At 45.2% G+C, this 13794-nt stretch overlaps 1 protein-coding gene across 1 annotated transcript in view; it reads left to right on the top strand.

The window, feature by feature from the left end:
- Positions 1-7303: 7303 nt before the first annotated feature.
- The window catches only part of myct1a (myc target 1a), a 60158-nt gene continuing 53667 nt past the window's right edge, over positions 7304-13794 (top strand). The window contains exon 1 of the mRNA XM_059985519.1: positions 7304-7499. Coding sequence (XP_059841502.1) covers positions 7439-7499 — 61 coding nt within the window. The 5' untranslated portion in view covers positions 7304-7438. The remainder of the gene's footprint in view (positions 7500-13794) is intronic.

Here is a 13794-nt window from a genome sequence, read left to right as displayed (position 1 = left end):
ATCCTTCTCAAACCCAATCTCCTGCCCTCTTCCCATAACATTTGACACCCTGACTGATCAAGAAACTATGAACTTCAACTTTAAATATACCCAAGGACTTGGCCTCCACAGCTGTCAGTGGCAATTAATTCCAAAGATTCACCGCCCTCTGACTAAGAAAATTCCTCCTCATCTCTGTTACAAGTAGACGTCCTTGACCTTTGTAGACAGCCAGTAAGGTGCAAGATCATAAAGAAGTGAGGCCAACAGTCCATCTCACCATTCCAGAATTTTGCGGCAGCCAGGCAGAGAACTACATAAAATACGGTATAAGTTATAATCAGGAATACAGGAAGAAATAACAAGTTGTGCAAAAAGAGAGGAAAAAATAGTGAGGTAGTGAACATGGGGTCATTGTCCATTCAGAAATCTGATGGTGGAGGGGAGAAAACTGTTCCTAAAACGTCCAAAGCCTCCTCATCTTTCCTGTAATGGGGCAAACAGAACTGCACACAGTACTCCAAGTGTGGCCTAAACGAAGTTTCATTTCACCTACAATCCTATCAACCCACACATGCAAAAGTCTTAGGCACATATATATAGTTAGGGTGCCTCAGACTGCTACACAGTACTGTATTTGTCAAAGTGAAGCAGAGAATGAGTTTGTAAATCTGGTGGGAGCAAAGGTTGTTGGGAATGGTGAAGGTAGAGCACCACATGTGGGTAGGTGAAGGTGAGGGGTGCCGGGGTGGAAGGTGATGCTGTTGTAGTGACACTCAAGCAAAATCATCTGATTTTGATCAATAGTTTTATTGATCATTATAGAATACGTATGTCTCTAGTGCCTCCCCTCTCCCTTGTCCCTTTCCGTCTCAGTCCGTGCTAGAGACCTGTATCAGAATCAGGTTTATCACGACTCTCTTTCTTTCTTTTTCAATCTTTTTATTATTATTATTAATATCAACAAAATAATATTGATACATAGATAATGGGATTACAAACATACACATTTCAACTGAACATGAAAGAATACATAAGCAATGGTTACAGTATAAATGAGTATTCCCAAATTATGGACGATACAATTTACAAATAAACAAGGCAAACCTAGGTATATCATAATATATTAAAAAACACAGAAAAAAAAGAAAGAAAATTATGCAAAAAAATCTAATAATCTAATAACTAATAAGAAAAAAAACAAAAAAGAGAAAAAGAAAAAATAGATAAAAAAGAGCTGTTATAATATCTCACAAAAATACAAAATCATCAGTGTCGTCAACTGCGATCCTCTCAACATATATAAAAACAAAACTGGAAAAACAAATAGGCTTGGAACAGGGTCATATTACATCATATGAAAATGTTGAATAAATGGTCTCCATATCTTTTCAAATTTAATAGAAGTATTGAATACAACACTTTTTTCTAAATTTAGACATAACATAGTTTGAGAAAACCAATGAAATACGGTAGGAGGATTAATTACTTTCCAATTCAACAAAATAGATCTTCTAGCCATTAATGTGAGAAACGCAATCATTCGACAAGCAGAAGAGGATAAATGAAGTGAGTCCATCATTGGATCATCACTCTCATATGTCATGACATTTGTATTTTTTTGTGGCAGTACTACAGTGCAAAAGATAGAATTACTCTGGACCTGTGCTGAAGTCTGAGGCATCCTATCTATGTACGTGTGACTAAGCCTTTCGCACGGTATTGTACTTGGGGTGTGGCTGGAAGCTGGAGTACTGATGAAGAACCACAAGTACGGCCACAACCTGGGCTCACGCAGGCGGGCAGCTGAAAGAAGACAGTAATCACACCCGCGAGAATGCGCATATTCCAGCCAATCAGGGTTTCTTTATGACTTTATTCACTGTAACTCCCTTCCTTTTGCTTCAGTGTTGTCAAGTCTTCATCGAAGCAGAAGCTCCCTGGTTCCCTCAGTCCACGTTCCGGGAACGTGGACGTGGTTCAGACAGACTCTGTCCAAGGACGGTATTAATTTAGTCTCAGGTTACTGCTTTCGAGTCGCAGTGACGGCGTTAGTTTTAGGAGTGTTTTGACTGGTTGCATCACTCTCTTTACTTCCTTGGTTGTCCATCGGAATCCAATGACAGCGTCCACTCCTTTAACGGTGAGATCTTTGATGACCATACAGTCCTATCCTGGACCCACAAGCTCTGTTGCAGGTGGGACATGTATATGTGGTGGTGGTGGTAGTGATGGCAACCATGGCTGCATTTCTCCTGGCTCTCTTCTACTGTCTGCTGGTTGTTCTTTCCATCTCCAGAATACAAACGCTGTCTCTACACAGCTGTCGCCAAGTGTTACGGTCAGCAGCAACATCCCCCAGGTCCTCAGGTCTGATCTTGCACTTCCTTAAAGCATTCTTCATCTGATCCCTATAGCGTTTCTTTGGCCCTCCAGCTGAGTGTCGACCATGATGTAGCTGGCCATATCACACTCTGCGGGGTAGCCGAAATGGGGGCATCCTTATCACGTGCCCCAGCCACTGCAGCTGACGCTGGGTGATCATGGCCTCAATACTTCTGCAGTTGGTCTTTACAAGTATTTCAGTGTGAGGCACCCGCTCACGCCAGGTAATTCCCAGGATGTGCTGAAGGCAGCTTATGTGGAAGTGCTCCAAGGACTTGATGTGGCGGCTGTAGGTTACCCAAGCTTCACAGCTGTAAAGGAGGGTGGTGACACAGACCGCTTGGTACACAGTGACCTTTGTGGAGGGACGAAGGCTCCTGTTCTGAAAGACTCTACGCTGAAGTCTCCCAAAGGCAGCTGATGCCTGTTTAATGCGGCTCTGGATGTCATTGTCAATGCCGCTATCCTCAGAGAGAATGCTGCCCAGATATTTGAAAGATGGCACTACTGACAGCTTTTCATCACCAACAGTGACGGCAGGTAGGGTGGGTGAGACTCTAGTACTCCATTGGGAAACCACTTCTGTTTTGGTGGTATTGACGGTCAGCCCCATCCCGCTGTACGCTCTCACCGCCACGGCAAGGACAGTCTGTAGATCCTCTGGCGTTTGGGCCACAAGAGCACGGTTGTCTGCATACTGCACACAGCTTGGTATGGAAACACCAATGCCGTTGCACAGAAAATCCTACAAAAGGTGGTGGATTTGACTTGTGTGAAGTGTGAGGCCCTCCCAAGCACTGAGTACAAAGCAGCATGCATCATCAAAGATCCTCACCACCCAGGCCATGTTTCTCACTGCTGCTGTCAGGTAGAAAGTAAAACACGCTTTAGGATTCAGAGCACCAGTTACCACCACTCAGCTCTCAGGCTCCTAAACAAAAGGGGATAACTACCCTCATTTAAGGACTCTGTTATATTGTAACTTCATGCATCATGGTTCCTTTAAGTCGTTATTGCCAGGGTGAGGGTGGTATTGGTCATAAGTCCCCAGCAGCGTGTGTCTCAAACAGCCTCTGACGACCAAGTCCAGCTCCTGGCCTTCTCGTGTGGCTTAGTGGCCAAGCCTGGTAGAACTGTTTCTACCGACAGCAGAAGTGGCAAAGGCGGGTTACTGGTGCTTTAAAATCAGTCATCATCCATGGTTGACAGCTCATCTAGGAGAAGGAAAACTGATCTCAAACGTTTACTGCCTTGTGCCAATACTCACTCACGGAGAAGGCATTGAGAGTAAACCCTGAGGGAAAAATCTGGAGTTGTAGTCCCTAACGCGGTCCTACATTGAATTTCAATGCTGACTGGCAACTCCCACGATGCTGCTGGTACCAAACCATATTATTCTCTGCCGTTCCTTTGGGTTCATCAGCTGCGTGGAGAGGGGGAGCTTACTACATGGGCAACAGCTTTCTCTCCCTATCGGACTGACCTGGCTTGCGTATCTAGACAACTGGGACGCAATATCAACTCTGAGCGACGGAGGCCCTCACCTCACATGCTCATTACTTATAGCTATTTATTTATATCTGCATTTGCACAATTTGTTTACAGTTAACAGTTTCTGGTGTTTACAGTTTATAGCTAATGTTTATAGATTTGTTGAGTACACCCACAGAAAAAGAATCTCAGGGTTGTATGTGGTGACACGTATGTATTCTGATAATAAACTTTTCCAACTTCACTTTATCCTCACCACCCAGGCACGGCAGAGATTAATACAGACTCGCACCACCAGCTTCCACAGCCAAGAGCCTCTTGAGCAAAAGTGGATAATTACACTCAACTTTACTTGCCCCATCATTGAAATGCTCCCACAACCAATGATCCGACTTTAAGGACTCTTTATCTCATGTTCTCATTATTTATTGCTATTTATTTATATTTGTATTGGCACAGTCTGTTGTCTCCTGCTCTCTGCATGATCCTGTTATAGTTACTGATCTATAGATTTATAGAATCATAAAAATCTACAGCGCATTGCAGGCCATTTGGCCCACAATGTTGTGCCGACCATGTAACCTACTCTAGAAAATGCCTAGAACTACCTTACCACATAGCCCTCTATTTTTCTAAGCAGGTATTTGTCTAAGAGTCTCTCAAAAGACCCTTTTGTATCTGCCTCTGCCACTGTCACTGGCAGAGCATTCCACACACCCACCACTCTCTGTGTGAAAAATTTACCTCTAACATCCCCCTTGTACCTACTTCCAAGCACCTTAAAACTGCCCCCTCGTGTTAGCCATTTCAGCCCTGGTTAATAGCCTCTGGCTGTCCACTGCTCTGATTTGCTGAGTAGTCTTGTAGGAAAATGAATCTTAGGGTAGTATATGGTGACAATTATGTACATTGATAGTAAAATTTACTTTGAAACTTTAATACTGATTTTGGTCAGTGGGCAAACCCAGTTGGAATCCAGGCAATGAAGGCCTGAGGAATGTTGCAAGTTATCAGTTTGTGGGTTTCCTGTCTTCCGGCCTCTGAGAGCGGGATATGTGAGCCACACTGACAATGGAACAGGCACCGCCAGACTCCACGACAGGCTTTAGATTTATATATATATAAAAATATAAATATATTTCTCTCTCTCTCTCTCTCTCTTTCAATCTCGCCCTCTCTCACACTCTCTCTCTCTCTCTCTATCTCTCTCACTAACTCTCTCTCCCTCTCCTTCTCACTCACTCTTTCTCCATCTCTCTCTCCCTCTCCCTCTTGCTCACTCTCTCTATATATCTCTCTCACTATCTCTCTCACTCACTCTCTCTCCCTCTCCTGACTCACTCTTTCTCTCTCCCTCTCTCTCTCTCCATCTCTCTCCCTCTCTCTCTCTCCATATATAGACCATCACTGGACTCCTGTCAAGAACACTCAGACTACACAGGGCAGACACCAGATCTCACGGTCACTGAAGGTGTGAGGTAGCAGCTTTGTAGTGACACATAATCTCCCAGCGTGACTGGAGAACGAAGAGGAAACAGGAGAGAGCCTGGAAAACCGACAGGGTCACAGCTGGAATGTACAAAACTCCACCCAATTTCAGTACACTCCCATGTCACTGGAGGACTCATCTGGTGTTTCCGTGAGAAGCCTTGGGCCCCTTATTTAAGAATAAATGTGCTGACATTGGCAAGGGTTCAGAGCAGGTCCACGAGAATTATTCAGGAATGACAGGGTTAATAAACGAACAGCGATAGAGCTCTGGGCCTGTACGGTGGAATTTAGAAGAATGAGTGGGGATCTCACGGAAACCTATCGGATGTGGAAAGGCCAAGACAGAGTGAAAGCGAAGAGGGTGTTTCCTTTTGTAGGAGTGTCTAGGACACAACCTCAAAATAGAAGGAAGTCCATTTAGAACAGAGATGAGGAGGAATTGGTTTAGTCAGAGGGTGGTGAATCTGTGGAATTTGTTGCTTCAAGTAGTTGTGAAGGCCAGGTGTAGTTAAGGTTGAGGTTGATAGGTTCTTGATTAGTCAGGGTGTGAAAGGTTGTGGGGAGAAGTCAGGAGAATGGGGTTGAGAGGGAAATCGATCAGTCACAATGAAACAGCAGAGCAGATTCAATGGGCCGAACGGCCTAATTCTGTTCCTATACCTTATGGTCTAACTGTTGTATTATTGTGTGAAAAGTTGGTGATGAAGCAACATACAGAAACAAGATTGAAAATCTGGTTGAATGGTGCTACAACAACAACCTCTTACTCAACGTCAGCAAAACCAAAGAACTGAGTATTAACCTCCAGAAGAAGAAAGCTGGGGTCCATGAATCAAGCCTCGTTAGGGGTCTGGAGGTGGAGAGGGTCAGTGACTTTAAATTCCTTGGTGTTGTTATTTCAGAGGTGTCCTTGGACCAGCACATAAGTGCCATTAAAAAGAAGGCACAACAGTGCCTCTATTTTCTTTGAGGTTTGTGCAGATTTGCCATGTCTTGTAAAACTTTGACAAACTTCTATAGATGGACAGTGGAGAGTATCCTGACCGGTTGCGACATGGCCTGGTACGGAAACACAAAAATACAGCCCAGTCCACCACGGGCAAAACTATTGCCACAATTGAGCACATTTACAAGAAGTGCTGCTGCAGGAAAAGCAGCATCCATCGCCAAAGACCCCCACCACCCAGGCCGTGCACTCTTCTCACTGCTGCCGTCAGGAAGGAGGTACATGAGCCTCAGGACCCACACTACCAGGTTCAGGAGCAATTATTACCCTAAAACCATGAGACTCCTGAACCAGTGTGGATAACTTCACTCACCTCAACACTGAACTGATTCCACAACCTGCAGGCTCACCTTCAAGGTCTCTGCAATTCGTGTTCTCAGTATTCCTTATTTATTTATTTTATTTGCACAATTTGAATTGTTTTGCATGTCAGTTGTTTTCAGCTTTTATAATAGTTTTTCATAAAATCTACTGTATTTCTTTGTTTTTCTACAAATACCTTCAAGAAAATGACTCTCAAGGTAGCATATGGTAACATATACACACTTTGATAATAAATTTGACTTTAATCCTATTTATTCAGTGCTGGTATCGATCTTCATTTTCTATTTCCCATTCATTTAATTTTCTCTGCTGTTCTCAGCTCTCACAATGGCTAAGGGTGGAACTCTCCCAAGATGCCATCTGACTGGGAAATTCATGGTCAGCTGCAGCCACCTGAGTATTGATACTAACACCCCATGCACATGTTTGGCCTGTTTACTGAACAGTTGGTGGAAAAAGCCACTTCACCTCGATATTTTATCCCTTTCCATCCATCCTGTCTGCATTTCTATTCTAGGAAATGGTGGTGAGGAAACAGCTTCATTCACTGACATTGGTGTTGTGTGCTGATAAGGAGCCAGATACAAATTGAAGTACAAAAGCAGGAAGTCTGACACAGAACCGTTTCCACTTCACTGACCGGTGCAAAGGAATTTTCAAAAAGAAACATTTTATTCTGTGAGAGAGGGGTGACCACTTCACGGCTGCTTGTCTTGTGCTCAGTCCTCGAGCTACTTGGAGGGACCATCTCCGTAGTTAACAATGATTTACAACAATACTACAGCCATCTTACAGATCCAGGAGCTGCATAATGCTTTCATGGGTAAGATGCACACATTTTATCTTTATGAGTAGGCTAAAGGGATGAGAAATAATCTTGCTTTATCGTTTTGATTCAAGAGTTTCAACTGTGTTGTGAAGACCCTTTTGTCTATTTCTCTTTTGTCCTTATTTACTCTATTCCCTGACACTGTTTATCATTCTATCCTGTTCTTTCATTCATCCTCCTGTTCTCTCACACACATTCTCCCCTCTTCAGTCCTACGCTGCCATTTTACACTAACTCTCTGGCTGCCCATTCACCTCTCCCTCTTCCTCTCACTTCTCGTCAAATTCCACATTTGCTCTGTTTCCAGCTCACTCCTCTCACTCTTATTCTTGATCTCTCTGCTTCATTTTTTGTCTTGTGGCGGATCTCCCATTTCTCTGCTCACTTCTCTTTCTGAATTTCTTATCCAATGTCCTTTCCCACTCTCCCCCCCCCCCGTCTCCCCACTCTCTCAATCTCTATTTCTCTCTTTCCTGTAATCCTCCACAGTCTTGCCCTCTCTCCCCCCTCTCTCTCACACACACTCTCTACCCCCTCTCTCTCCCCCTCTCTCATACACACGCTCTCTACCCCCTCTCTCTCCCCCTCTCTCATACACACTCTCCATCCTCTCTTTCTCCCTCCCCCTCTCTCTCCCCTCTCTCTCACAGACACTCTCTACCCTCTCTCTCTCCCCCTTTCTCCCTCCTCTCTCTCACACACACTCTCTACCCCCTCTCTCTCCCCTCTCTCTCTCTCTCTCACATACACTCTCTACCCCCTCTCTCTCCCTCCCCTCTCTCTCTCTCTCTCCCCCTCTCTCACATACACTCTCTACCCTCTCTCTCCCTCCCCCTCTCTCTCACATACACTCTCTACCCTCTCTCCCCCTCTCTCACACACACACTCTCTACCCTCTCTCTCTCTCCTTCCCCCTCTCTCTCCCCCTCTCTCTCACACACACTCTACCCTCTCGCTCTCTCCCTTTCCCCCTCTGTCCCCTTCTCTCTTTCTGTCTTCTGTCCCTCCCCATCTCTCTCCCTCCCCCCTCTTTCCCCCTCTCTGTTTTCTTTCTTTCTCTCTTCCTCCCCTCCTTCCTCCTCTCCTGTCCTTTCCCTCACTCTCTTCCTTTCTTTTTCTTTATTCCCTTCCCTTCTACATCTTTCTTTTCCATTTCCCTTCTGTCTTTCAATCTCCCCCCCTCTCTCTCTCACTCTCCTCCCCTTCCTCTCTGTCTGTCTCCCACTCTCTGTTTCTCTCTCTCTGTCTTCCCTCTCTATCTCTCTCTCTCATACACCACAATCAACCCCCTCTCGCCTCTACCCCCACTCTTTCTCTCTCACTTACTCTATCTCTCTCTCTCACTCTTTCTGTCTGTCTGTCTCTCCCTCCCCTTCACCTCCTCCTCTCTGTTTCTTTCTATTTTTCCTTTTTTTCTTTCTTCCCTCCCCTCTGCCTCTCTCTTTTCCATTTTCCCCTTTCTCTCTCTCTCTTTCTTCCTCTCCCCTTACTCTCTAACTCTCCTTTATTTCTCCCCTCTCCTCCTTTCTCCTCCTCTCTCTTTCTCTCTCCCCCTCTCTCTTTTTCTCTCTTCCCTCAACTTCTGCCTCTCCCTCTCCCCTTTCTCTCAGATGCTCTGTTCTTTATTGAAATATTCATGGGTCCAATGCCCATTCAGAAATCAGATGGCAAAGTAGAAGAAGCTGTCCCCAGTTCATTGAGTGTGTACCTTTAGGCTTCTTTACATCACTCCTGATGGTATCAATGGGAAGAGGGCATGCCCTGGGTGATGGGGGTCCTTAATGATGGATGTCGCCTTTCTGAGCCACCACTCCCTGAAAGCGTCCTGGATGCACACGTGTCAATGATTTGGACTATGGTATTAATGGATTTGTGGCTAAATTTGCCAATGATACAAAGGAGCAGGTAGTGTTGAGGAAACAGAGATCCTACAGAGAGACTTAGGCAGTGTAGGGGAATGGACAAAGAAGTGGCAAACGAAATATAATGTAGGAAAGTGTATGGTTATGCACTTTGGTGGAAGAAATAAATGGGCAGACTATTATTTAGATAGGGAAAGAATTCAAAATGCAGAGATGCAAAGGGACTTGGAAGTCCTTGTGCAGGATATTCTAAAGCTTAACCTCCAGGTTGAGTCGGTGGTGAAGAAGGTGAATGCAATGTTGGCATTCGTTTCTAGAGGTATAGAATATAAGAGCAGGGATGTGATGTTGAGGCTCTATAAGGCACTCGTGAGACCACACTTGGAGTATTGTGTACAGTTTTGACTCCTTATTTTAGAAAGGATGTACTGACATTAGAGAGGGTTCAGAGAAGATTCACGAGAATGATTCCAGGAATGAAAGGGTTACTGTATGACGAACATCTGGCAGCTCTTGGGTTGTATTCCCTGGAGTTCAGGAAAATGAGGGGGGATCTCACAGAAATATTCTGAATGTTAAGAAGCCTGAACCAATTAAATATTGTAAAGCTATTTCCCATGTTAGGGTAGTCTAGGACAAGAGGGCACAACTTCAGGATTGAAAGACGTCCATTTAGAACTGAGATGCAGAGAAATTACTTTAGTCAGAGGGTGGTAAATCTGTGGAATTTTTAGCTACGAGTGGCTGTGGAGGCCAAATCATTGGGTGTATTTAAGGCAGAGATAGATAGGTTCTTGATTAGCCAGGGCATCAAAGGGTATGGGGTAAAGTCAGGGGAGTGGGGATGACTGGAAGAATTGGATCAGCCCATGATGGAATGGCGGAGCAGACTCAATGGACCGAATGGCCCACTTCTGCTCCTATATCTTAAGGTACTATGGAGGCTAGTACCCATGATAGAGCTGAATGAGCATACTGCTCTCTGCAGCTTGCTTCGATCCTGTGCGTTCGTCTCCCATACCAGAGAGAGGTTGAGCTGGTCAGAAGGCTCTCGTCAGTACATCTGCAGAAAGTTCTGAGTGTTTTTGGTGACATACCAAATCTCTTCAAAGTCCTAATGAAATATAGCTGATGTCTTGCTTTCTTTATAGTTGCATTGATATGCTGGGACCAGGTTAGATCCTCAGAGAGATTAACACCCGGGAACTTGAAATTGCTGATGTTATGAAACTAACTTGTTATGTGAGTGGCTTCATGGGATGCACACAGGATAATGATGTGGCAGACAGAATCCAGCTTGAGGTTATCTAGTTCAAGGCACGACTGCGCAGGCGCGTGGGTGTCAGCGAGTTAGACCGGCAGGATGAATTTGAAAGGAGAGCATTTTTTCTTCAGCGGTTTGATCGAGGGACAACTGTGCAGGCACGTGAACGTCAGAGAGTTAGACCAGTGGGAAGCATTTAAAAGGAAGACAGCTTTATAGAGCAGACATTGGAGGAGCAGGCATCAGAGTAGAGGGAGTCAGAATAGGAGGGCTTTGGTGATAATGGGTCGAGGCAAAGTAGGTTACTTGTGAAGAATAGGAATAGGAAGTACATTTACGAGGCCTGTGTTCTGTACTGGGTGTTGGACATGGGATGTCCAGGAGACTCACAACCTCCCAGACAGCCACACCTACACCACGTACATTTAGATGCAACTCCTTAGAGACAGGGTTAGGGAACTAGAGATGCAGCTCGATGACCTTCGCCTGGTGTGGGAGAGTGAGGAGATGTTAGAGAGGAGCGATAGGTAAGTAGTCACGCCGGGGCCTCGGGAGGACGGGTAAGTGGGTAACAGTCAGGAGAGGGAAGGGCAGGAGTCAGGGGCCAGAGAGCACCCCTGTGGCTGTCCCCCTTAACAGTAAGTACTCCTGTTTGAGTATTGTTGGGGGAGAGCAGCCTACGTGAGGGAAGCAACAGTGGCTGCACCTCTGGCACAGAGTCTGGCCCTGTGGCTCAGAAGGGTAGGGAAAGGAAGAGGATGGCAGCAGTGATAGGGGACTCTAGAGTTAGGGGGTTAAGCAGACGATTCTGTGGAAGCCGGAAGGAAGTTTGCTTCCCAGCTGCCAGGGTCTGGGATGTTTTTGATTGCCTCCACAATATCCTGAAGTGGGAAGAAGAACAGCCAGAGGTTGTGGTACATATTGGTACCAATGGCAGAGGCAGGGAAAGGAAAGAAGTCCTGAAAACAGGGAGTTAGGAAGGGAGTTGAGAAGCAGGACCTCAAAGGTAGTAACCTCGGGATTACTGCCTGTGCCATGTGACGGTGAATATAGGTATAGAGTGAAGTGGAGGATAAATGCGTGGCTGAGGGATTGGAGTAGGGGGCAGGGATTCAAATTTCTGGATCATTGGGACCTCTTCTGGGGCAGTGGTTTGTACAAAAAGGACGGGTTGCACTTGAATCCGAGGGGGACTAATATCCTGGCGGGGAATTTAAACTAGAATTGCTGGGGAATGGGAACTGAACTGAAGAGACAGAGGAAGGGGCGGTTGGCTCACAAATAGAGAAAGCTTGTAGAGTGTGAGAGGGAGGATAGGCAGGTGATAGAGAAGAGATACGCTCTTGAAGAGATCATTTGAGATGTGTCTATTTTAATGCAAGAAGCATCATGAACAAAGCAGATGAGCCTAGAACGTGGATCAGTACTTGGAGCTATGATGTTGTGGCCATTACAGAGACTTGGATGGCTCAGGGGCAGCAATGACTACTTAGATGTTTCAGAAAGGACAGGGAGGGTGGCAAGCGGTGAGGACACGGCACTGCTGATCAGTGATAGTGTCACAGCTGTAGAAAAGAAGGAAGTCATGGAGGGATTGTCTACGGAGTCCCTGTGGGTGGAAGTTAGAAGCAGGAAGGGATCCATAACTTTACTGGGTGTTTTTTATAGACCACCCAATAGCAACAGGGACATCGAGGAGCAGATAGGGAGACAGATTCTGGAACAGTGCAGTAATAACAGGGTTGTTGTAATGGGAGATTTTAATTTCCCCAATATTGATTGGCATCTCACTAGAGCAAGGGGTTTAGATGGGGTGGAATTTGTGAGGTGTGTTCAGGAAGGTTTCCTGACACAGTATGTAGACAAGAGGAGAGACTGTACTTGATCTGGTTTTGGGAAATAAACCTGGTCAGTGTCAGATCTCTCAGTGGGAGAGCACTTTGGAGATAGTGATCACAATTCTATCTCCTTTACCATAGCACTGGAGAGGGATAGGAACAGACAAGTTAGGGAAGTGTTTAATTGGAGTAAGGGGAAATATGAGGCTATCAGGCAGGAACTTGGAAGCATAAATTGGGAACAGATGTTCTCAGGGAAATGTACGGCAGAAGTGTGGCAAATATTCAGGAGATATTTGCGTGGCATTCTGCATAGGTACATTCCAATGAGATGGAAAGGACGGTAGGGTACAGAAACTGTAGTGTACAAAGGCAGTTGTAAATCTAGCCAAGAAGAAAAGAAAGGCTCATGAAAGGTTCAAAAAACCAGGTAATGATAGAGATTCAGAAAATTATAAGGTTAGGAGGAAGGAGCTTAAGAATGAAATTAGGAGAGCCAGAAGGGGCCATGAGGATGCCTTAATGAGCAGAATTACGGAAGACCCCAAGGCATTCTACAAGTACGTGAGGAGCAAGAGGATAAGAAGTGAGAGAAAAGGACCAATCAAGTGTAACAGTGGAAAAGTGTGTATGAAACTGGAGGAGGTAGCGGAGGTACTTAATGAGTACTTTGCTTCAGTATTCACTACAGAACAGGATGTAGGCGATTGAAGGGATGACTTACAGCAGACTGAAAAGCTTGACCATATAGACATTAAGAAAGAGGATGTGCTGGAAGCATCAAGTTAGATAAGTTACCGCGACTGGTCGAGATGTACCCTAGGCTACTGTAGGAAGCGAGGGAAGAGATTGCTGAGCCTCTAGAAATGACCTTTGCATCATCAGTGGGGATGGGAGAGGTTCCAGAGGATTGGAGAGTTGTGGGTGTTGTTCCCTTAATCAAGAAAGGGGGTAAAGAAAGCCCAGGAAATTATAGACAAGTGAGTCTTACTTCAGTGGTTGGTAAGTTGATGGAGAAGATCCTGAGAGGCAGGATTTATGAACATTTGGAAAGGCATAATATGATTAGGAATAGTCAGCATGGCTTTGTCAAAGGCAGGTCATGCCTTATGTGTCTGACTGAATTTTTTGAGGATGTGACTAAACACATTGATAAAGGAAGAACAGTAGATGTAGTGTGTATGGATTTTAGCAAGGCATTTGATAAGGTACCCCAATGCCAGGCTTATTGAGAAAGTAAGGAGGCATGAGATCCAAGGGGACATTGCTTTGTGGATCGAGAACTGGCTTGGCCACAGAAGGCAAAGAGTGGTTGTAGATGGGCC

The sequence above is a fragment of the Hypanus sabinus genome, chromosome 12 (assembly GCF_030144855.1).
Source record: "Hypanus sabinus isolate sHypSab1 chromosome 12, sHypSab1.hap1, whole genome shotgun sequence".
NCBI lineage: Eukaryota > Metazoa > Chordata > Chondrichthyes > Myliobatiformes > Dasyatidae > Hypanus > Hypanus sabinus.
This window is presented reverse-complemented; position numbering and strand designations above follow the sequence as displayed.